Source organism: Dermacentor albipictus, chromosome 5 (assembly GCF_038994185.2).
Source record: "Dermacentor albipictus isolate Rhodes 1998 colony chromosome 5, USDA_Dalb.pri_finalv2, whole genome shotgun sequence".
Classification (NCBI taxonomy): domain Eukaryota; kingdom Metazoa; phylum Arthropoda; class Arachnida; order Ixodida; family Ixodidae; genus Dermacentor; species Dermacentor albipictus.
This window is the reverse complement of record NC_091825.1, coordinates 155,898,781-155,920,683: the sequence shown is the minus strand read 5'-3', so window position 1 is coordinate 155,920,683 and position 21,903 is coordinate 155,898,781. Positions and strand designations below refer to the sequence as shown.

Below are 21,903 nucleotides of genomic sequence, written 5' to 3'. Positions count from 1 at the left end.
TAAAGAAGTGAGGAAGTCGGTATCAAAAGCACCCGAGCGCGGAGAAATAATAAAGGGAGCCCGTTGGGAATCAGCGCATGAAATGAGCGATGAGCTTTGTCCTATACAGAGCGGTGAAGAAGAACTGTGTGTGGCTGTGCGTGGCTGTGGGCGTATGCATAGGTGCATGCTCGTGTGTAAACGGATGGCGACAGAAAATACGAACACTGGAGGTAGTCTCTTTTAATAATATTGACATATAGTTTGACACATTACAGTAGTAACATTTTCTGTACACCGCTGCATTAGTTCCCAAGACAATGAACACGCCGCTTGGAAGTCACATGACAATATAAAACTTCAAAAATGAGTCTTAAGTCGTTTTGGCGGTGGCTGTCGTCTTCACCGTCGGCGATAATGGCACAAGACTGGAAAAGATGTGAAAGAAAAATTAATTTAGGAAGACATCTTCTTAGAATACAGCAAGAAACAACTTACTGCAATGATAAATGATGCAGAATTACAGAATTAAAAATATCCGAGGACACTTAATCACTTCTTATGAGTTCTGGATGCGAAAGCTATAATGACCAATTTAACACCGCTGTGTGGCCCCCTTCCACTTAGGAGTTTCTCGCGGGCAAGCGAGTGCGTTGAGATGCTTGGCGCGTTTTCATTTAGCCTCACCGAGGCGCAGTTAGAACGCAGGCGAGATGTTGCGTGGACAAGGAATGTGCTGATAACACAGGATTACGATAGTGAGAGCGAGGGTGACGTACGGTCGCGGCGATGCCCTCTGCCTTCCCGCAACACCCGGCGCGCTGGCCTTCTGCATCGGCCGCTGTGCTGCGTCGAGGCGCGCACGTGCCGTGGTGCAACAGCCAATGGGAACTCCGCCGAGGCTCGATCGTGATGTGGCGCAGTAGCCAATGGAAATTTAAGCTGCCACAGACACCGGACGCTAGCTTTTTGGCGCAATGAACCATTTGACGCTTCCGCATCAAAACAAGAGGCCAAAAAGCATTTCGCTTGTAAGTTCCGTTTGTCATTAGGCAGCTTCCTTCTTTAAGATATGTCAAAGATCACGATTGCCTGGTACCTTCTCTCACGAACAGTCCTAGCATTAACCTTTTTTTTTTTCCTTTTTGCGAATGGGCCAAGTTTATCTTTCAGGAACGTTGACTTATGGTGAGGCTGTCAGTCATTATAGCGGCTGCTCTCTCTGCCAGTATTAAGTTAGCGTGACTGACCATTTTGTTACTTTTTATTCTCTTTGGAGTTTTGCTTTTCAGCAAAGATAATCATATGAAGCAGTTAAGAGCATTAACGCCAACGATTGTGGCAATTATTGAATTTCAGTTTACAGTGGCTTAGTACACATGCTTGTACACTATGGAAAGTTGGTCGTTTCTAATCAATGTAGCGCGTAACGGCTACTTCTCGGCCTTAATGACGTTCCGAATAAGTTGACAAGCAAACTACAGTAACAGACGAGCAAACAGACTATTCTATCGAGCATTTAAGCCCCATAGATTCGATGATATAGCATTTTCACTTTCTACAATGTAATCTCCAGATTAACATTTCGTTGAATATCTTCCGAGCTTACTACTTCAGTTGAGTGTCAGGCGCCATCATTGCCTTTCGTCTGCAATAAGAAAGACGAGTTACAAATTGCATCCGACCTTTACAAAATTCATCACTGATTTCCACATTTTGAACTTACAGACGTATCTGCCGCAACCGCCTAAAGAAAAAAATAGAAATTAGTAAACATCAGTCATGTACTACACTGTAAATTATTTGTAGTGTAAGCGAAGAAGTTTCGTGGTAAAGAAATGACGCCTTGTTGCTACCACCAAAAAAGGAGCCAAGTAAGTTGCTATGGCTTTGCTTTCCATCACATTATCAGACGTCCTAGTGCCGCCTTTGGCTTCTGCAGCATCATCCACGTAGAGTGGAGTATTTCTCTAGCTTCATGTTTTCACAAGCAATATCTAAGATTTTTGACGAAGCCCAAAAATCTCTCAACTAATCTCTTCTCAGTGATCCCCCATATGCAATTTAAGACAGTGCACTCTTGACAATCGCGCGTTTTCTTGCTGCGGATACATGCTGATTCTTGTGCGTACTTGCAGCCTTAGTTACGCAACTGAGCTGCGCTTCGCCCAAGGAAGCAGAATCAATGGCATTTTTATATGCATAAAAACTGCACTGATATGTTAAGTTTTCAACCCTTTCCAGCAGAGCAAACACCTTCAGTAATGCCAAGGTCTCTGGTTACAGAAATTTCAGACACCTCTGAATACATACTGCATCTGTTCTTGCAGTGACGAACCAAACACTCTCGAAACTACGGAACACGGATAGTGATAAGGAATCTTTCAGTCTACGCGGCACGCTAAGTTCTAAGCACATCAGCCACAGCCCAAACCAACACAGCGCATTGAGTTAAAATCGCTGCGAAGTCTTATACTCCTAACGCGCAGGCATTTGTGCATCTTAATAGTCGCGGTACGCGTGTGAATATATGTACTCACTCTGCATCCTCGCTTCTCAGGCGCTCGTCTTCGTTGAGGATTATTGGCGCCACGATGCCCCTGAAAGGGCAGTAACGCGTTACTCGAGCTGCTTTACATGTAAATGAATGCACAGAACTTTGCAACGTTGCAAGCGGGCACGAACACGCACTGTCACGACTCTTTGAAAGTCGTGTAATAGCGGCTCTTTAGTATTTGGCCACCCTGAGCACTCTGCTAGTGGTCGCTACGTTCTTATTATGAACGTAAGGGTACTGCTCAGGAATTGTATTTACCTAGCGCAGAAGCATCTAAACATTTACTGTCATGGTTGGAACTGGTTTACACATACCCGACCATGAATAACAAAATCATTGAAGTCAATATAGTTCTTGTCAACACATTCGCGCACAGAATTTTTCTGTGGTGAAAATAGCGAAAGTCTCGTAACATTACTGCTGCGTAACAATTCATGTCGCAACAAAAATTTACGCTGGCTGTCTTCGCAGTCGTTCGTCGCCGACCAACATTGCGCGCCTTCTGGATCATATAAGTTGCGTAACTATATTAAGTCGGCCCTTTTAATTTGATTCTTGAAAATAAGGTCGAACAGTGTTTAGAAGTGTACTTGATCTCGTGTATTCGCGCTCACTGAGCCAAACCTGTTATATAGCAATACACTACTAGAAAATGCAGAACTCGAAAGGCGTTTGAAAATAAATATTGCGCTGATTAAGCTTTATATGTTTAAGCTTTTGAATACTGTCACAAAATCCATTAGCAGTTATTGATAATCTGGGAAAAACGTACTTCTTGCGTGCTCTTTGCCTCTTGTGGATTTGGCTGCAGCATAAAAAGCAACGGTTAGATTCTCACCTCGGTTTATTGAAAATTTGGATGAAACACAGTACTTACAGGTCTTCAAATTTTGTGCTTCAGGATGTAAGAATAAATCAGGACTTAGATGTACTATATTGTGGGACAATGCTATGAAAGTACATTTGCAAAAGAATATAAGTACAAGCTTATTTAAACGAAAGAAAACAACCAGGGTGTGATGGCTGACACTGGTTTTACATAGCATGACGTTTAATGGATCTACTCTATAAAAAAAGGTCTTTATTTAACTGAGGATCTAGCCTGGACAATAAGGTATATGAAAATACCGGAAGTAATATTTTCACGCGTAGGGCTCAGAAGCAATGTCAAGTTCAATTCTTAGAGCGAAAGCTGTATATGCCTAACCTTCCGTGGTTTTTGGGCGTCCAGCAACAGAAACGGACTTAGCGATTTCTAACAAACCCACACACAATGGGTTTCATTGTTTGCTTTGTGTGTGTGATCACGCGCGGGTGCAGTGCGGCGGCGCAGATGTCAAAATGCGGAACAGATTAGAACGCGCACCGTGAAAAATAGCGTGACGTCAAGGTTATAGCAGTATATAAGCAGGAGAGCTAGGTATCGGCACTAAACACGGCTGCGTTATCGATGGGGCGGACTCATACATTTAGTGCACCCGAAGGACAACATATGTACGAGGAGCGTCGGAGGGAACAGCAACGAGAATGTAAACGGCGCCGGTGCGAAACGACCACCGACGAACAGCGTTCCCACGATGCTGAACGAACAAATGACAACCATTCCACTCCGTGAAGATGGAATGGCAGCGAAATCATTTTGCTTTTCGTTTGAGAGCTTTGGCTGTCGTGAGCTTTCGCTGCCATTCCATCTTCACATAGTGGAATGACTGTCACTTTTAGCTTTTTCGTCTGATGTCCTTCGCTTCCTCTTGAAGTAAAATGAATTGATTGATTGATTGATCAAAACAGTATGCAAACTTAGAAGAAACTCACTCGGGTCGTACAGGTTCTCCTTCGTAAGTGTAGCTCTCCATGGTGTAGAGATACTTGGAAGCGGTCAGTGATATATAAATTCCGTACACGTAGATGCCAACGAGGATAATAAGCGAGAGCCAGTAACCGTTCTAGACGAAAGAGATATTGAGATAGAGATTTTATTGCACATTAGTTTTACAAACAATCTAACCGCAAATCTATTCCTAGAGAAGGTCCCAAAGAACAATTTGTTAGGGGAAGTTCCTGTACTTGTACAAAATAATTGTACAGCCGTTTCTCGTAGACAGTGCATCGATGCCCTGCGCAAAGCTGAAGCGCGCCAGGGGAGCGAGGCTTCCGAGCAACGCATCAGCGATCTTGGCAGACATGCAGTCACACATGCGGAAGAACAACTCACAAAAGTAGATAAACATTTCGAAGTACTGGCTAGCCTGTCTGAAGCCTCGTTCAGCATTTTCTACAGTTCCATCTGTCGGCAGTGATTCAATAGGAGTCGATAAGTCGAAATGCTTGTCAGATGCCATACGAACTCCTAAGCGATTCGGGTGGCCCCAGAATGCGGGGTGCTAGAGGCAGTAGAAGTGGAGCTTTTCGCTTTGATGAAGCGCTTCTTTGAGGGTGCATCCTTTCACTTGCTGTTGCTTTATCTGTGAGAGGGACTACTGGTTACTCAGCCGGCTGAGCTGCTAAACTCGTTGCCCACTGTAAACGCGCTTTCATAGATACACGATAGATACACAAAAATGAGCTGCGTATTTTTTTTTTAAAGCCTAAGCAACGAGAAGAAAGTAAGATGAAACCTATAGCGACAGCTATTGGACATGAGTTCTGCCGTTTTCGTTACAAAGTGTGGCTGCCGCTTTAGCCTATTTTCGTTATTTTAACTTTTATTCTCATACAATTCACAAATACTTCCCTGAGAAATCTAGCACAGCTGGCTACGATGCCATCGTTCTTTGGAAATAATTCCGGGCAGGTTCATAGTTCCTCTTTACTTACGACAAAGTCAATCATTCTGTTGCAGATAATGTTAAATCCGTCCGAAAATATGTCCACAATAGTGCTGCAGACTCCAATGTTGCCAAACTGAAACGTGGCAACAAAGGAATGGTCACTAAGCGCACTTGACAACTGCGGGATATATATATATATATATATATATATATATAGGGTGCGCACATTACGGGACAGGGCTTTGTTTAGCACACAGAACTGTCTTTATGAGGGACCGCTAGAAGTAGTTGAACGAAATTTGTTACATGCAAGAGATACAGTTCAATTATAGTGTATGTAGAAAGGAGCATTTTTCTTTCATGCTTGGCACAACACTTAACGAAAGTTAGATTATAAGTGATTAAAGATTATGTACACGTCATCGATAAATAATCGAAGTGTGCTCACATAGTCGTGCCTAAAATATCAAGTAAATATGATTTAATGCCGTTTAGGGACTGCCTGAATCTACTATTCAAGAAACTGTCAGTCACTTACCTCGTCGATATAAAACGAGATATTATTTTTGAGGTCGTCGCAATTTTCAATTGTGAAGTCGAGGAAGGTCTGTCCAGGTCACCACCATAGACAGAAAATAGGAAGTAATTCAGCACAGTTTGTGAAATTCTTCACGCGGATTAACTGAAGCTAATTGACCTCACCTGCTTTACAAGGTTTTCGAAATGACTTCTGTTTCCCGTAATATACTCATAAAGCTTCTCGTCATTCTTGAACATAGCCTGAAATCACAATAAACTTTGTTAAGGATGCATCAAATAGCTTTTTGATTGCGTTCGCAAAAAGTTGAACCGAAGCAATGGAAATGAAATAATTTTGTACATGCAGTAGTGCAATGCAACGCTCACGAAGCATCGGATGCACCTCATTCTTACTTACGGTCATGTTCGTGTAAGCCTCTCCGTTGTTCGAGTACTGAACACCACAGGAAGCAAATAAGAAGTAGGAATGAGTAACGCACGTTCGATTTAGTTCGTTTTTTTTTTCTCTTTTTTATGTCAAAGCGCCCGTTGAGCGCTGCGGGTGCGCCAAATGTGCCTTTCTGTTGTCATTCAGCTTGCGCTACAACAAAATACGAGAGGCTCAGTGGCGCATAATTGTGCGATGTGGAAGCGATGCAGGCAAAGTGCAAACTCGGAACCGTTTATTCTTGTATACCAGATATACCTTTTTTTTAAAGGAAGGGGGAGTGCACTATTTCTTCTTTGAAACACATTTATATGCGAAAATTGCGTCTTGAGAAATGCGTCATAGTCATGTAGGGAATATTTTACTTCTCATAGCTATTGATGCCGTGCTTCAGCAAATTTTATTCTAGTATTATAGCTCAGGTGATCTGATTATCTACTACTAGAGGACATGATTGAAGCGCACACTCGGAAAGATCATGGAACGTTTAACTAGTCTCTCGCCATTAACGATGTAAGCATGCCATAATTTTGTCTGAAATAAAAACAATGATGACATTGCCACTGCCCTTTCTCTGTTGCTGCATAAAAACAAGTGCAGGATGAAGAATAAATAGCCTCGCTTTCCTTTTTATATCCTTCATCTTTTGTTGGTTATGTTTTTGGTTATCCGTTTAAAAGTCGTCATCGCTGTTGCGTCACCAGCTACTCCCGCTTTTAGGCTTACTAGTCGCGCTCGCGAGTGATGTTGCAGCCACGCGCTAGAAAAAAAGTATGTGGACCACGTGTTGCGCGAGCAGACCATCCAGGTCATGCTTTGAAGTGACGCCTAACATTGTTATTGCGCTTGCGTGCGCTGTGAGCACTTCAGTCTTAATTTTTTTCTTTTGCTTCTTTACCCGCCTATTCATTATTGTTTTGGACATCCGTGATTCTCGCTTTGTTCTAGCATTCTTTATTCATCTCCGAGCATAATATGGTGACCTTCCATTTTGTGTGCCATCAAGGGATTACCCCTTACGCCCTCTGCAATTGCACTCTCGTCCTGAGTGGCCTTCGTGATTGCGATGCTGGGAGGCTGATCGCTCACGCAGAACCTGTTGTCCGAACTAGATATGCGTATATCACGGGCCGTAATAGCAAACCATTTCGTTTGTACGTGTTGTGTGCTACTGGCCGGTCACATTCGCTACTGATATTTTCGGAATCAGTTCTCATGGCATCACGCTCTTACGAACAGTTCTAGCGTAGAAACATCTTTACGCTAGAACTGTTTGTAATTTCTGCTCGTTTGGTCGCCTGCTATACCGGTACTTGTCGGGAGGCCCGACGCAGCAGCATAGCAGACAGACGGCTTAGTGAGCCGGAGCGATTGCCAAAATGTCGCGATGTCCTGCTCCCACGTGACCACCTTCTGCGTCATGACGTGATTGCACAGTCACCTCCTGGGAAAGGAAAGCAAAACTGGCAGTGGGAAAGCTATTAGATTACATTATCCTTTCGGGTGCTTTGGTGCTTGACACTATTGTTCGTAAGCTTTAGAAATCTAGGGCCCTCATTTAAGGCAAGAAAAAGTCGAAAATATATCAGTGCATACACTAAAATTTCACGAAATGCACGTGATCAAGAACAGTACGCGGCACACTAAAGTGCACTCATAGGCACGCGTCATCGTAGAGTTACGACGCGACGCTGAAGGCTGTAATACTAGGAGAATGCCTGCAAAATTGAGTAGAAGAAATTGAGACGCAGACATAAAGAAACAGGAAGGTGGCTGAATCCACCTTCCTGTCTGATCCAGCCACCTTCCTGTCTCTTTGTCTGTCTGCCTCTCGATTTTTTCTACTCAATTTTGCAGGCATTCTCCTAGTATTACAGCCTTCAGCGTCGCGCTAGCCAATAAGCCCAACAAGCCACTCTCATGAAGTGTGTAAATTATTTGGGTGTAAGACAGCAGAAACAAGAGAGAGAGAGAGAGAGACATTTACAGAAAGGAAGAGTGGTCGCCCTGAGCTGTGAGCAGCAGTTACTGGGTCTGTCCTGCTACTCTACACTTCGGAAAAGGGACGGGGAGGAAAAGGCCAGGTGAATGAGGATGATGGTATGAAGAAGAGGTGCGTATATACAAGTTCACAGCGTTCTGGCATCTCTAGAGCCGTGCGTCCAACCCAGTGGCTCGGAGAAAGGCTATAGTGGCACTTGCCTTCACTCTGCGCTTTTTGCATTAGGTCAAGGACGTAAAAGAGCCCCGTCTGATAGCGGTCTCTTATCGACGCTTGCAATTTATTGATTTCATTTGTAGCACCTTTATTTTCTTAGGACAACAAAATTCCAACAAGTGCGACGTTCTGATGTGCAAATCAGTCGAGCACGAAACAGCAGAAATAGTTGGTACATTTGATTTGTAACGTGTTTCTATATATATAAAAAAAACACGGCATTTATGAAGGTAAGGAAGTTACATATCAAATCGATCACCTATTTGTGCTGTTTTCTGTCCAATTGATGTGCGGATTTGAATATCACGCTTGTCGTAACGTTGTAGTTAATTGGAGACGGCTGCAAAATGCTTGGGGATGCTCAGTAGAATGTTAAAATATACTGGACACAAATCTACTTTTTCATACATACTTTGTCTTGGACGTGAAATAAGAGAAAGTGGTGGCGTGGCGCCAGCTTACTTGAAAATAGGGAGCAGAATGCGAAGCGGGTGAATATTAGTTATTTTGAATGCAATCACCGCAGCCGCGTTCTCCGACGGCATCGATTTTGTGCGCCTGCTCGATTTCTAGGCTTTCGGAGCTCGAATGAGCCTAACGCCAGAATTAAGTTCTCGTCTAAAGCGTACGAAGTGGTGATATGCTATTCCTTTTGGTAGCCAATAGCGACAGGGTTTTTCATACAACGTAATCATACAACGGCCCCATACAATGAAAGCGTATTCAGGGACGGCGATATAGACTTACCAGCAGGTCCGTTTTGTTGAATAAGTCCCAGAATTCCTTAACTATATTCCAGCGATTTGTAAGTTGTTGGACAAGACCTCGTATATCTATTTTGTAGTGATGAACAAGGTCCGTTTGGAATTCCACGATTTTCTGTAAGAAGCCAAAAATTAAAGAAAAAGGCAGGGGCTCAATTTGACGAAGAGGCTAGTCTTGTTTCGGTAGACGGAAACTGTGGCGTAAGCTTAGATGTAGGAAAATAATGCTATGCATTATTTCTGTACTTCAGATAAAACACACGGTTTAGGCAAATACAGATAACTTTTCAACTTAAATTGAGTGTGCTTCATATATAAATTCTTCATGAGGCTCCGGTTCCATCCGGATACTTTTCCAAGCACATACAACTCGCGTAGTTATAGAGGAAGATAAAATGGACAATATAGCAGACAGAAGACGAACTCTCGGCTCTCAGAGCAGAGACCACCCGATAGAAATAAGCAAGCACTATTTCACCGTCGTAGTTTGCGCGCAACTAAGCACCTTCTTGGCAGCCACGAGACTGTTTCTTTCTGACGGAGGAATTTGGCCTATCCGTAAGCATTATCCGTTTGCTACAGAACACTGGGGCACCGTAAAAGACCACATGGGGAAAGTTATGTGCTGAATATATATGTTTCCGGGGTATTCTTTTTCGGAAAGCCTCAACTACACATTTCATAACAGTGCTGTCTTTTACACGAATGTAGTAGAACTTCTAACATTTATGAGTTGTACATAGCTCGAAACTTGTGCTATCCTGGTAAACCGACCAGCGCTGAGCAGTGTTGAACAACGTATTACCTAATGAATCAAAATGGGCTCTTAGAGTTGGTTGAAATTGGATGAAAGTTGGATGAAATTATGAAATTATGAATGGACTGACGACAACAGAAAAAAAAAGAAACAAAAAAAAGACCATGCATTTAGTATTACTGCACTGGATTCAAGAGTTCTTTGTCACCCACTACTGAAACCGGCCGCTCAATATAACATTGTTACGTTTGCGCTGTTCAGATGTGGCGTGATCGCCAATTAAAGAACCCTCATTTGGGTACAGAGGTTTGATTTAGCCGCTACTAGACGTCGTATATTGGTATTGTAGAATATCCCTAATTCTTTGCCTGTTGGCCACTTAGGATATCGAGAGTACGACTGAGGCGGCGCTTCACAGACGCGGGGCCGTCGCCAGGATGAACGCGCTGGCAAATTGGCTTCGTCAGGGCCTTGACAAAACAAGTCGTCTTGTCGAAACGTCACCTTTGGGCTGTGCCTTCTCTTCGCTCGCAGTTGATCAACTTGTCCCATGCATATGCACACGCACACGCGCAGCACATGTACACCGGATGTTTCACTTTATTTGAATGAAAGTAAAGATGGATTGGTGCACGAGAGTCGAAGGAAGCGAATTACATTGTCCGTAGTTGTCTTGAGCTTCTGAGACAATTTTCTCAGGAGCGATTAGTCGGTAATTAGGTAAGTTTAAATACGCGAAATTTGAAATATTAGCTTTAAGGCACAGGTCGTATCTTGAAAGCTTAGAGCACAAAGAAAAGCACCAAATAATGTAGTCTTTATGACGTTGTCTGGTTGCGCATTTAAACTCTTGTAGCAATTGTGAGGCGCGACTTGATCGGACGATAATTCTTGGAAAAAGCAAGAATGAACATGCGCGGCTTGCCTTAGAGGCCTATCACATAAAAAGACAAGGAAATAATTGCATTAGTGACACATCGTTGTCCCTGCACCTATCAGAATTTGATTTCCTACGTTTTCGTATACGATAAGTTGGCAGATGTCAGTAATGTATTACTCTGCGCCTGCGCGATTATGTGGCCTAGGTATACATATGCATCAACGACGAAAGGACAAAAGAAGTTGTTAGTCAGTGCCAGTGTGTGTCATGTTTTTTTATGGCTCGTCTTAGATGTTTGCGCTGTTACGTTTAGTTTGGTCAGGTAAAACGCTCGCGCTGACCTGTGTAGTAGTGCACCGCCACTGCATCTGGTGGAGAAGAAATCAACGTTCCTTCCTTATGACTGAAGTTTCTGCGCGCCCCTTTTTCCTCCTCCTCTGATGCGTTTTTTCAAGCGAAGCTTGTATTGGCTCACAAGTTTTGGTGGCATTGTGGTCACGTAAAGAAAAAAAGAACCAGTTGCTCGCGCAACTGAACAGTTGTGTGAAAGCGCGGTTTGATAAGTTGACAGCTGCGCCGGCGCGGGAGCGTGTCATTAGACAGTTTTAGTTACACGTACGTAGAGAATTCACGTACGCAAACGTGAAAAGCCTACGTACCTTACGCGCACGCTATCTGAAACGCTTTTAGCTACACGTACATGACGCGCGCCAAGAGGGACCACGTAGCTCTATCGGGAAATGCGTACACGGCGGTGGCCAATTTAAAGGGAAGCTGAAAGGTTTTCCAGAAAAAATGAGTGAACATCTGTACATAATGGTTTTCAACCCTCCGAATTCGAATATCGTATCGAAATTGAGCGAAAGAAAGCGCAAATATATTTTATTTCGACGAAAAGTGCAGCAGCGGACACGCCCAGCTCGCGCGTCTCGTTTCCGCCTGTGATTGGTCGGTGCGCCTCGTGACGTCAACTTTGCCGCTGCCGACCGCTGCCGCTACACATGAAGCGCAGTGCCGGGTAGTTTGGTGCTGTTTTTCTGAGACGGTAATGGAAAATTTAGAGAGACTGCGTTTTTCTGAGGAGTTCGGCGTTACTTCCTACATGTACGAGCCGATTGCGAAGAGCCGGCCTCTCGAAGAACCAAACGATGCTGGTGCGAGCAGTGCTTTCGATGCGAACGAAAGCAAAGTCTTGGGATCTCCTCGTGTTGGAAATGCTCTTTGGTGAATATGTTTTGTGCAAAGCGATCTAGTGATCGCGCCGATCTTTCGCCGATCTAGTGAGCTCGTTCCCGGTCAAACAATTGTAGTGTTGTGTTCCTGCATACCTCCTCGTGGAACGTAAGCGGGGATGCGATCGTCGGCATTTGTGCGCTGTCCAAAGCTGTCGGCAATCTACAAAGACGGTTTAAACGTGTGAATAGCTTCCCGGTTCATGCAGTACGTGTAGTGATCTTCATCTGTTGACTACCACTCACGTTGACTACCACTCACGTTGATTAGCACACACGTTGATTACCACTCACGTTGACTACCACGCAAGTTGACTACCACTCTACATACACGCAGACGCACCAACAAAGGAATACAGGGTCGATCGAAGCAAATTACGATGGCACGCACGCAGAAACAAGCGCGGTCAGGCACGGTCGCGGACGCTGCGAAGGAACGAAGCAGCAGAGTTGACGTCACAACATTGCGGTTTCCGGTCTCCGCTCCGCTCGCTCACTCGACGGGGGGCGGAGCTACAGCGCAATTTCAACCGACGATTACGTCGCTCCTAATTGAAAAAGAAAACCCAAATTTTACCTACATGGTTTATAAGAATCCCGCATCCGTATATGAGCGTCTTATTGAATTCGACAGACTCTTCAGCTTCCCTTTAATCCTGTCGCCGTGCTTCGATGAAAGCGGTCTGTGCGCGCACGGATCGCTATCGCTTGTCCGTGATCTCGCGAAACTCCCGCGCGAAGCTGCCTACATGGGCAAGAAACGCACGAAAAGAACTGAATCTCACGTACGTCCGTGAGACCATCGCGCGGCCGCTATGTTCTACGCATGCGCACTGCTTACACGCAGAAGCTCTACGCACGCAAAGCCTCTACGTACGTGCAACTAAAACTGTCTATTGGCAAGAATTTTGGCTGCACAGTCGCGCGCTCACGCCACGCGCGCAGTGAATCAGAGCCATTTCGCTTCCGCCGGTGAGGGAAAGGACAAGAAAGGGTGTCGCACGTGCTGCCGCCGACTTCGTTCAGTTCATTCTCGCAAAATGGATGGGACGTTCACGCGTTCCGCGTTCCCCCGAGGAAATGGCCGCCTTCGACAAGCAGCGGTGAGAACTCGCCCGTGAGAGGGCTCGGTGTCGGCGCGCCGATCCAGCTTTTAGAGCCGCCCGAGACCAGGCAATCCAACAGCAACGAGATGTTCCCGAGCTGAGGGAGTGGGAGGCTGAAGCAATCCGGCACCTTTAGCTGTGGATTACTTAACCGTGAGGAAGGTCGGGTGCACGCTGGACGAGCTGCGCTTACTCCCCCGTTTTCCGGTAGGGGAATGGTTGGTCACTTCTTAATATTTTTCTTTCAATCAATTTGCACGTGCCGATGTTTCTGTACCCACACTATAGGTAGTTTGTCGTTATTTATGTAGTGATGAGAACTCGTTTCTTAGGCGAACTCTTTAGGTTTAAAATATTACCCAAAGTTATTCGATGTCAGCGCATGCGCAAAAACGCTCCTGGTTGTCTTTTCTGTGAATAAACTCAGTTGAAAGTGAGCGTCTTTCCAGTCTTGCCTACTTTTTCCGAACCACTCCTGCGCTCCCCTTTGCAAAGAAATGTGACGGGTTTGCTCAATAATTGCACTTCAAAACACAGTCTGGGTATCACGAGCCGACTACGAGTATGGCGTTGGTTTCATTCTATTACATTTTATTACAATATTACATCTTACGTCTTAGAGCTTGTCATTGTAGAACTGCTCAATTTGGGAACGAAACATTCCATATGTTGTTCGCAACTGCGGCAGCAGGGCAGTGACCATGTCAAACACGCATTGCTCGTCTTACAGATCCTGCAGCTGACCATGCACACTTCGCCGCCTAGGAGCAAGCCCCGCTATTTCTGTAATGATCACTGCATGCCGGGGACGTCATCACAACTGGCTGCTGGAAACTTCTAAGCGGATCGACCTTATCAGCCGAAACCGAGTATATAAAACCATTCCAAATCGTCCCAGTCTTCAATGGGAGTGCCTAAGCAGACATTGCTCGTCTTACAGGTTTGTTATTACTCTCATGTGTCAAGGTTACGTTCAGTTGATCTTCGCCTTGTTGTGCGGCCGCTTCCAATGAAGTATGTTGGGTTGCTTACTCTTTTGTCGTCACAAATTATACTTTTACTATCTGGGGATATCAAACTCAATCAAGGTCCTTCAACTACTGAAATGTTTCAGCAGATAACGGAACAATAAACTCAGATTTAAGCAAGGCTGACTGCCACTGAATGGAAGTTGGTGTCGTTTACCAAACACTATGCTAAATTATTAGCGCTTGAGGGCACTGTGCGTGGGGTAGACTGCTCGATTAGACGCCAGGAAGAAAAAATACGTAGAACTTAAGGACAGGTCTAGGCGCAACAACATTGTTGTTTTTGTTTTTAAAGAAGATGCACATCAAACGACAGTTGATATTGAAAAAAAAAAAAAAACTCAGTGCCCTTCCGGTATGTGAAGAAAGATGACTACAGAAGCTGCGTATGTGGGCCCCTTAATGGCCAACTGCACCTCCACTTGGGGCGGCCCGGCATTCCACTATCTTCGGGATCGGACCACGTACGAGGATTGCTTAACGCCTGCTTCACCTACGCCTCGTTTCGACCCGGCATTACACTAACTTCGGGATATTGTGTCGTCCCTGCATTGTACTATCTTTGGGATATTGTGTCTACACATGGACATGATCCTGAGGGAACAAGCCCTTAACAGCTTCGCTGTAAGATAGTGATAAAAATGTATTCGCCGATGCGATTGGCATAACGGGGACCACTGTAGAAAGAATTCATAGGATCAGTGAACCAAAAAGTGGCCGAGCTCGACCGGTTACCACGAAACTATATGATTACGATGAAGAGGCGGCTGTTTTCAAAAACTGCAGCAAGCTGAAGGGATCAAAGATAAGCGATTCGGATGGATTTTCGCCAGAAACCCTTCTCAAAACAAAGCTATTGTGGCATTCAGCTAAGGACAATAAGAGCGCAGGCGCATACGTCAAGCTTATCCACAACACACTGTCAATAGATAGCGTGACCTATACCTGGAATCTGGCGCGGAATTCACTAAGCGAGCTTATGAACAATTTCGGCATTTTATTCCTACCATTTTATTTCCACTGTTATATATATATATATAATAACAATAATATGAAAAACACCACCGAAGCACTCCGTAGAGATAGTTAACCAGCGAAGCTAAAATGAGTGGCTTCGGTGTTTATCATTTGGTTAATCCCGACGGTTGATTAAACGACGGCTTGGTACGCTGCCGGATCCTCGGTATGCAGTTGCTGCTTGCGCTCGGCCGCACGAGCCTGTTCTCGTGCCCGGGTTGCAACGTTGGCGCGTTGTGGACGAGCTCCTTCGCCGTGCTGCTCGCGGCATTGCTCATCGAAAGCTGCCTGCTGCTCAGGAGTACGTATGACGCGTGACCTACCCATGTCGGAGCCGGAGAGAAACTGCTGCGCACTATGTCGGCGGCAACGCAGAGCAACGACGTCACTACTGGCGCTGCTTATTCAGCACCACCTAGATAGCACAAGGTATTTTCACGTCATGTTACCTGGCCCGACTGCCATAATATCTAATGGGTATGCTCCTGATTAGGCAACAGTGATTTTGACGTCACCGCTTTCATCACGCCAGCTTCGTCAACGCAAATTGCAGGCCAGGTTGCGCCGATCCCTGACGTCACGTCAGGGATCGGAGCAAACAGGGCTTGTGCTATCTAGGCGGTGTTGGCTAATCGCGCGGCTTTCTTCCTCTTTCACTTTTTCTTTTTTTCGCGCATGCACACGGGGCTGCGCCGGAGGAGTTCTTGGCGTACAGGTGACCGACAGACGGACGGATGGACGGACGAATCGGCTAGCCATATACAGCTACTCTGTAAACATTAGTGCCATTCCACTTTTCAAGGTGGATGACCAGCGGAGTTGCATGTATGGTGATAAGTAGGTTGGCTATACATATGTTGATTGAAGATAAAACACATGCAGCAATGAATTTAGTTCTTTTTCACGATTTACTTGCTTTAATCACTGGCATACTCTGCTTTTTTTTAACCTTCCTTTTCTTTTTTGGATTTATTATTTACTCACCAAGGTGGCTATCGCTTTATGATCGCTATGATCATATGATCGCCAGTGGCTCTGTGGCGACATTGGAAAGGTTCTTTGCCAATGTGAGGTCTATACACGACCAACGACGCGTCACGGGCACACTGACGTTTGTGTAACAACGCCGAACCTTTCCGAGAGACACGCCACGAACCATTTTCCGTCTGGCCCAGACACGTCTATTTTGAAATCCGATGGGAGTGGAGACGGTAGGGGTGATCCAACCAAAGGTGCATACGCTTGCCGCTTGTGGCACGATCTTCGTCCGTATTACCCGCCGCCTGCCGTCGTCGCGCACATTCCCGCTTCTGTTCACGACGGTGGTCTCCGTAGACACGCCGTTCTTCCGCACTACTCACCGCACGTGGCCTACCCATTGTGCGGGTGGAAGGGAGCGGAGATAAGGTTACATGGTTTGCCTATAGCGCACGTAAAGTCAGACCGCAGTCAACACTAAGCAGTGTATATTCCGGTTTAATTTTTTTTATTATGCTATTTTTTATCACAATCTATTTTCGCACTTCTCGCGATTAAACGCAACTGCGACATACCCTGCGATACGCTTTTGCTTCATGCTTTAGCTCTTTTAGCTCTGGGGTGGCCGCCATCTTTTTTGCTCACGCACACAAACCGCCCGAGCCTAGCGTGCAACACCGCAGTCGTGGCCTAGTGTGCAGGGCGTTTGGCCCGGCTGCGGTAGGTGGAGAGTTCGAAATCCACTACCGGCACCCACCGATAAAAAGATGGGTACAGGCGCTCCCGAACCCGGCGCCCGGGTAGTGTTTGGGGTGTATCGCCTGGGGAGTGCACCCGGCTGCCGACTTTACTAGTTTCAACCTATAGCGTGCAACAGCTTCGCTGTAAAAAGCTTGTGCACAAAGCTAAAACTGTTCTGAGAAAAGCAAGCTTGCCATGCCGGCCGCTGCAAAGACGAGCGCAGTAGTCGAAAAAAGGCGTGTATGTAATGGTAGCACATGTGCGAAATTCAGTACTTGTGCGAAAATTAAGCCTAAGTCGATTCCCCAAACCTAAACAGCCGTCGCAGCTGTCGACGTAAGAAATTTTTTATGATAGGCGGGTAGCATTCTTACGAATATGATTATGTCTATCTGCGCCGCTCCATCTGACGCAGGTAAGCGTTGGAGCGCGCTGTAGCGACCGATTGGCCAGAGGTCGGCCAGAGGTCGTCAGAGGTCGCTGATGGTAGTGCGTGTTTAGTTTTTTGGGTGCGCCCTCTGATTTGTCCTCTGAAAATGCATTGAACAATTTTAGCGCAGAATTATACTGGGCTTGCGTTGCTGTGGGAGGCAGTAAGGTTAATGCTGTGCTGTGAACTTCTCATTATTGCCCGATAGGCTATGTATCTTTTTGAGGGCAGTAGCCTGTGTTTTCATAGTGGTCATGACATTCTATTGGAGGGAAGCAAATAGAAGTGTGGCGTCCGTCTCTGACAACCATCATGTTTGTCACTGATGTGTTTTGAGCACTTCTAGCTTTTCTTTCTCATATTTTATTTTGTTTTCAGGTATCTCTCGCTCATATGGCTGCGAATAATTATTTTCCCAGTAATTTTGAGGCTATAATCCTCCATGAACACTGAAAGAAAACAATTACAACAACAGAGGAAAATATTGCCTATTAGTTTCTAACTGTCAAAACTTGCCGTTTGCTGCTTATAGTTTCAGTTCAGCCCCAAGTCGAAGCTACGTAGGACAGACTGCAATCATGTCAATGATATGAAGAGGGACGTCAAATGCGGTGATATATACAAAAATAAATGACGCGCGCACACGCACACACGCACACGTATATGAACACACTGATGCGTATCATTGCAGACGCTTCGTATTTGGTAAATAAGGCACGCAGAATGACGCTCATAAAATTGACACTATGTATACATTTTTGTTTAGCACGTGTACAGCCAGTATAAGGCAACAGGCCACGGAAAGAGCAAATGGCAAAGGAAACCCACCGTCGTCTCATGTATGTCTGGCAATGCTTATTCTAAATCCGAGACTAACATTGGTCCTGGGCGGAAAGACGTAATTCACGTCTCTCAATCGCTTCGTGCCATGTCTTCTTCTCTTTTCCTCTTCTCTCACTAAAGTTTTCTTCTTCCGCTTCTCACTTAAGAAGGTCTTGGTAGGGGTTTGTGAATTAGGAGCAATAATTTTCTTCCACCCGGTCATATTGCTCCGCGCCTGCTGCGCAGTGGCCGGGTCAGCATGGCGGCATGCACACCGCGCGACTGCCGCGCCACTGGCCGCTCGAGGCACACTGCGTGCACTTGGGGGCTTCTTTCACGCTCAGAAACACACTAGACAGTCTTAGAATAGGAGCCCCAATAGTCTTCGGCCCCAAGGAGCTTTGAGGGTGTATGCGTTGGGGCACGCAGGAGTGAAGAGCTTTAGAATAGGGCTTTGCGTTTGCGGATAGCGTCTTGCGCTGACAGCGCCACTACGGCGTCAAAGAAAAGCTATTATAAATAAATAAAAAAACGTACCGTTTTATGACAGGAATAGTAATTTCGATTTGCGTGTATTCGCGTTTAATTACAATTTAGATGTTATTCTGTAAGCAGCAAACAATTAGTTGCGCTTAGTTTTGAGCAAACCAGCTTTACGTGCCTCCACCAGCCAAGCTTAGCCATGTTAGGCCTACGAGCCATAAAATCCACAATCGAATTCGGAATCAGCGGCGCCCATGCGCAATGGCTTTGACGCTATTTCCTTGGGGCCCCAAAACGTTTCGGGCCCTTACTCACACTCTCTACTATTATGTAGCACGCCCTCAGCAACAGAAAGGTGTATCGGAAGTTTTTCATGTTGTTGTGCAATTTTCTCATTGACATTTTTCGTCGAATTATAATAATTGAGAAGTATATTATTTAATTAAGACTAATTATGTAATTAGATGTTATGCAAAAGGTAATCTGAGCGTCTACAAGCGACAGCAAACAACATGACCTTTGTTCTTTTCAGCTACGTGGAATTTGCATATTTTTAAATCTTGGTGCATCATAGTTAGGACACCCTGTATAAGCCGTACCATTAGGCAGTTTGTTATTGTTTTCGAATTTGGTGCGTCGAACTCTTCAGCACCATATTGTGTGGCATGAACCTAAACACATGAGCAGATTGGTAAAGTTGCCACGAAGTTGGGGTCGACGCTGCGAAAGATTATTCATATGTAGCAAATGATTACCATTGACTCTATTCGACGCCAGTATCATATACACAAAACCTCACCAGATTACGCAAGAAATGATCTTCGGGATTCTTAACGCAGGCGGAAGGACCATATGAAAAGGTCGAGATGACAAAGCACTTTGTGTGTCCTTTGTCCTTCTTTTTGTGCTCGTTCTGTCTGCGCTAACAACCCGAAGATCATGAACCAACAAGCACAAATTTTAACTATAGCGATATATGAGCTTCACTTTATTCCATACCATACTATGCCAAGGCGTCTGCAAGTAAACAGGAAATAATTTCGGAATACTTCGCTCACATATTTGCTAGCTCTTCATAGTTCAAACGTATCAAAAGCATGGCGAGGTAAAGTGCTTGAGTAAGTATACTGACGCGTGTACTCTATGCAGAAGACAACGACGATGGGGGCATTGACGGACTTCGTCTAGTGGGTGGCTGAGATTGGGTAAGGGCGAAGAAGACGTGCCTCTGTTCCGCTTGTTTTTGAACAGGTTGTCCTGTTGTTGTTGAAGAACGTCTCCCTGTCTTCTGTCCTCGTTGTACCATGACGTACCGCGTTGTACCTCTAGGGGTAAGGTTGCAGGCTCGCCGCAAGACAATAAAAACCCCCCAACACTCCCACTGCAAAACTCTGTGAAGCCGATAAACGCTGAAGAAATTGTGAGCGCCGACTTTGATATTTTGGTGGACGGACAGCCGGTGACAGCGTTAGTCGACACTGGTGCCGACTTCTCTATATTGAGTCAGGAACTCGTCCTCCGCCTGAAGAAAGTAAAGACCCCATGGACGGGACCTTACATAAGGATGACACGTGGCCAATTACTGATGCCTACTCGAAGATGTACTTCTAGAACGAATATCGGGGATTCTTCTTTCGTGGCCGCTTTCATCGTTCTGCCTGTGTGCTGTAAATATTTGATTATTGAAATGGATTTTCTGAAAGAATATGGCAGCATAATTAGCATCCCGGATCGCATGCTAACGTTTTACGGGAGTCCTGGTTTAGTCTATTGCTTATCGCCGCAACACCACTCCTTTCGTCTTACAGAAGACTGCGTTGTCATCCCACCTCGGTAGTGTACCCTTGTTTCGGTACCATGTGACGTACCGTTTCATTGCGAAGGCGTTGCTGATCAAATAACCACGTTGTTGTTCACTCATGGTATCTCGGTCACATGAGGAATCGTAAATGTCACGGACGGGCGCACGAACCTGTTGCTAAGAAATGTTAGCACAGAGCGACGGCGCCTTCCAAAGGGCACAGCTATGGCTTATTTTGACGGTGTTGCGGATGTCCGCGGCTGCTGTTCGCTACTCGGAGAAGCGCCTACGCAAGACCCAGCTCCTGTACTTGACGTCAGCACTGCTTCGTTGCCGCGCGAACGAGAACGGCTTCTTATTGACCAAATTCAGCGACTGCTTTGAGTCAACGACCAGCGTCGGTCGAACACCTCTAACAAAGCACCGAATAATTACAGAGGAATTACAGATTCTTATCGTGTTGCTCCCAGAAAACGTGGAGCCATACAACAAGTGACGAAAATGCTTAAAGACGACGTGATCCAACCATCAATGAGTCCGTTAACGCCCCAATCGTCGTTGTCTTCTGCATAGAATACACGCGTCAATATTATAAAAGCGTGTCTTATGGCGCTGACGTAATCGTCCACTCTTCCTTTCCCATTCGGATGATAGACAGTGTACTCGTGCCGCGGACGGGACCCTGTGAAATCTTGGTGCAATTTGCGGTACTGTGTGGCCGCTTCGTGATATCTATTTTATATTGAACGATTCCCAGCTACTTGCATCGAGAGCGGCTTCGAGGTCCCTCGGCTTTATCCCTGCCAGTGCGCCAATTCCAACATTCTCTCTGCAGTGCCTGTGAATAAGAAGAAATAAATATATCATTAGTACAATTGGACGAGCTTTTTTTACACTTTGTGAGCTGCACAGCTACTGACGCCACAGAGGCAGGCCTAGCGTTGATTTATAAGTGATTTTCTTGCATGTTCGACGTACCTAAATGCGATCATCGTGTTTAATGAACCAAAATTAATCGCGAGACATAAGAAAGAACACGGTAGTGGAAGTCGCTGGATTAATTTTACGGTGCCAAGAAATTATTACCTAGGTACTGCAATATTCCTGTAACATCACGTCTGCTTGTAGCATCATGGATCTTTGCTTAACCTCACGCTTGACGCCTCGGGAAGGAAATTAAAGTTTACGATGTACTCGCTTGTCTGCAAGGGCGACAGCAGTACACAGCGGCGGTCAAGTAAAAATAAATCTGGAACAACTTGTTTGTTTGAAGAAGTACATGTATAGCGAAGCAGCTGCTAAGCGTAGCTATTGGCTTGGGTCCTATTCATAATGCAGGGTACTCTTTAATGTGCACACAATGCACGACATT

At 45.3% G+C, this 21,903-nt stretch overlaps 1 protein-coding gene and 1 long non-coding RNA gene across 3 annotated transcripts in view; one reads left to right on the top strand and one right to left on the bottom strand.

Annotated features, from left to right (window-relative positions):
* Positions 1-207: 207 nt before the first annotated feature.
* Positions 208-21,903, bottom strand: part of LOC135902307 (uncharacterized) — a 57,296-nt gene continuing 35,600 nt past the window's right edge. Inside the window, exons 16-28 of one of the 2 annotated variants that reach the window (XM_065432277.1) lie at positions 21,297-21,369; positions 9,240-9,371; positions 6,245-6,280; positions 6,010-6,087; positions 5,846-5,914; positions 5,354-5,440; positions 4,352-4,482; positions 3,414-3,431; positions 3,309-3,341; positions 2,520-2,579; positions 1,706-1,726; positions 1,589-1,627; positions 208-407 (exon numbers count right to left, since the gene is read on the bottom strand). In XM_065432277.1, coding sequence (XP_065288349.1) covers positions 353-407; positions 1,589-1,627; positions 1,706-1,726; positions 2,520-2,579; positions 3,309-3,341; positions 3,414-3,431; positions 4,352-4,482; positions 5,354-5,440; positions 5,846-5,914; positions 6,010-6,087; positions 6,245-6,280; positions 9,240-9,371; positions 21,297-21,369 — 832 coding nt within the window. In that variant the 3' untranslated portion in view covers positions 208-352. The remainder of the gene's footprint in view (positions 408-1,588; positions 1,628-1,705; positions 1,727-2,519; positions 2,580-3,308; positions 3,342-3,413; positions 3,432-4,351; positions 4,483-5,353; positions 5,441-5,845; positions 5,915-6,009; positions 6,088-6,244; positions 6,281-9,239; positions 9,372-21,296; positions 21,370-21,903) is intronic. The other variant, XM_065432278.1, reaches the window with a different exon arrangement.
* Positions 13,032-21,903, top strand: part of LOC135902309 (uncharacterized) — a 68,912-nt gene continuing 60,040 nt past the window's right edge. The window contains exons 1-2 of the long non-coding RNA XR_010564482.2: positions 13,032-13,449; positions 13,962-14,171. This is a non-coding gene — a long non-coding RNA (uncharacterized lncRNA). The remainder of the gene's footprint in view (positions 13,450-13,961; positions 14,172-21,903) is intronic.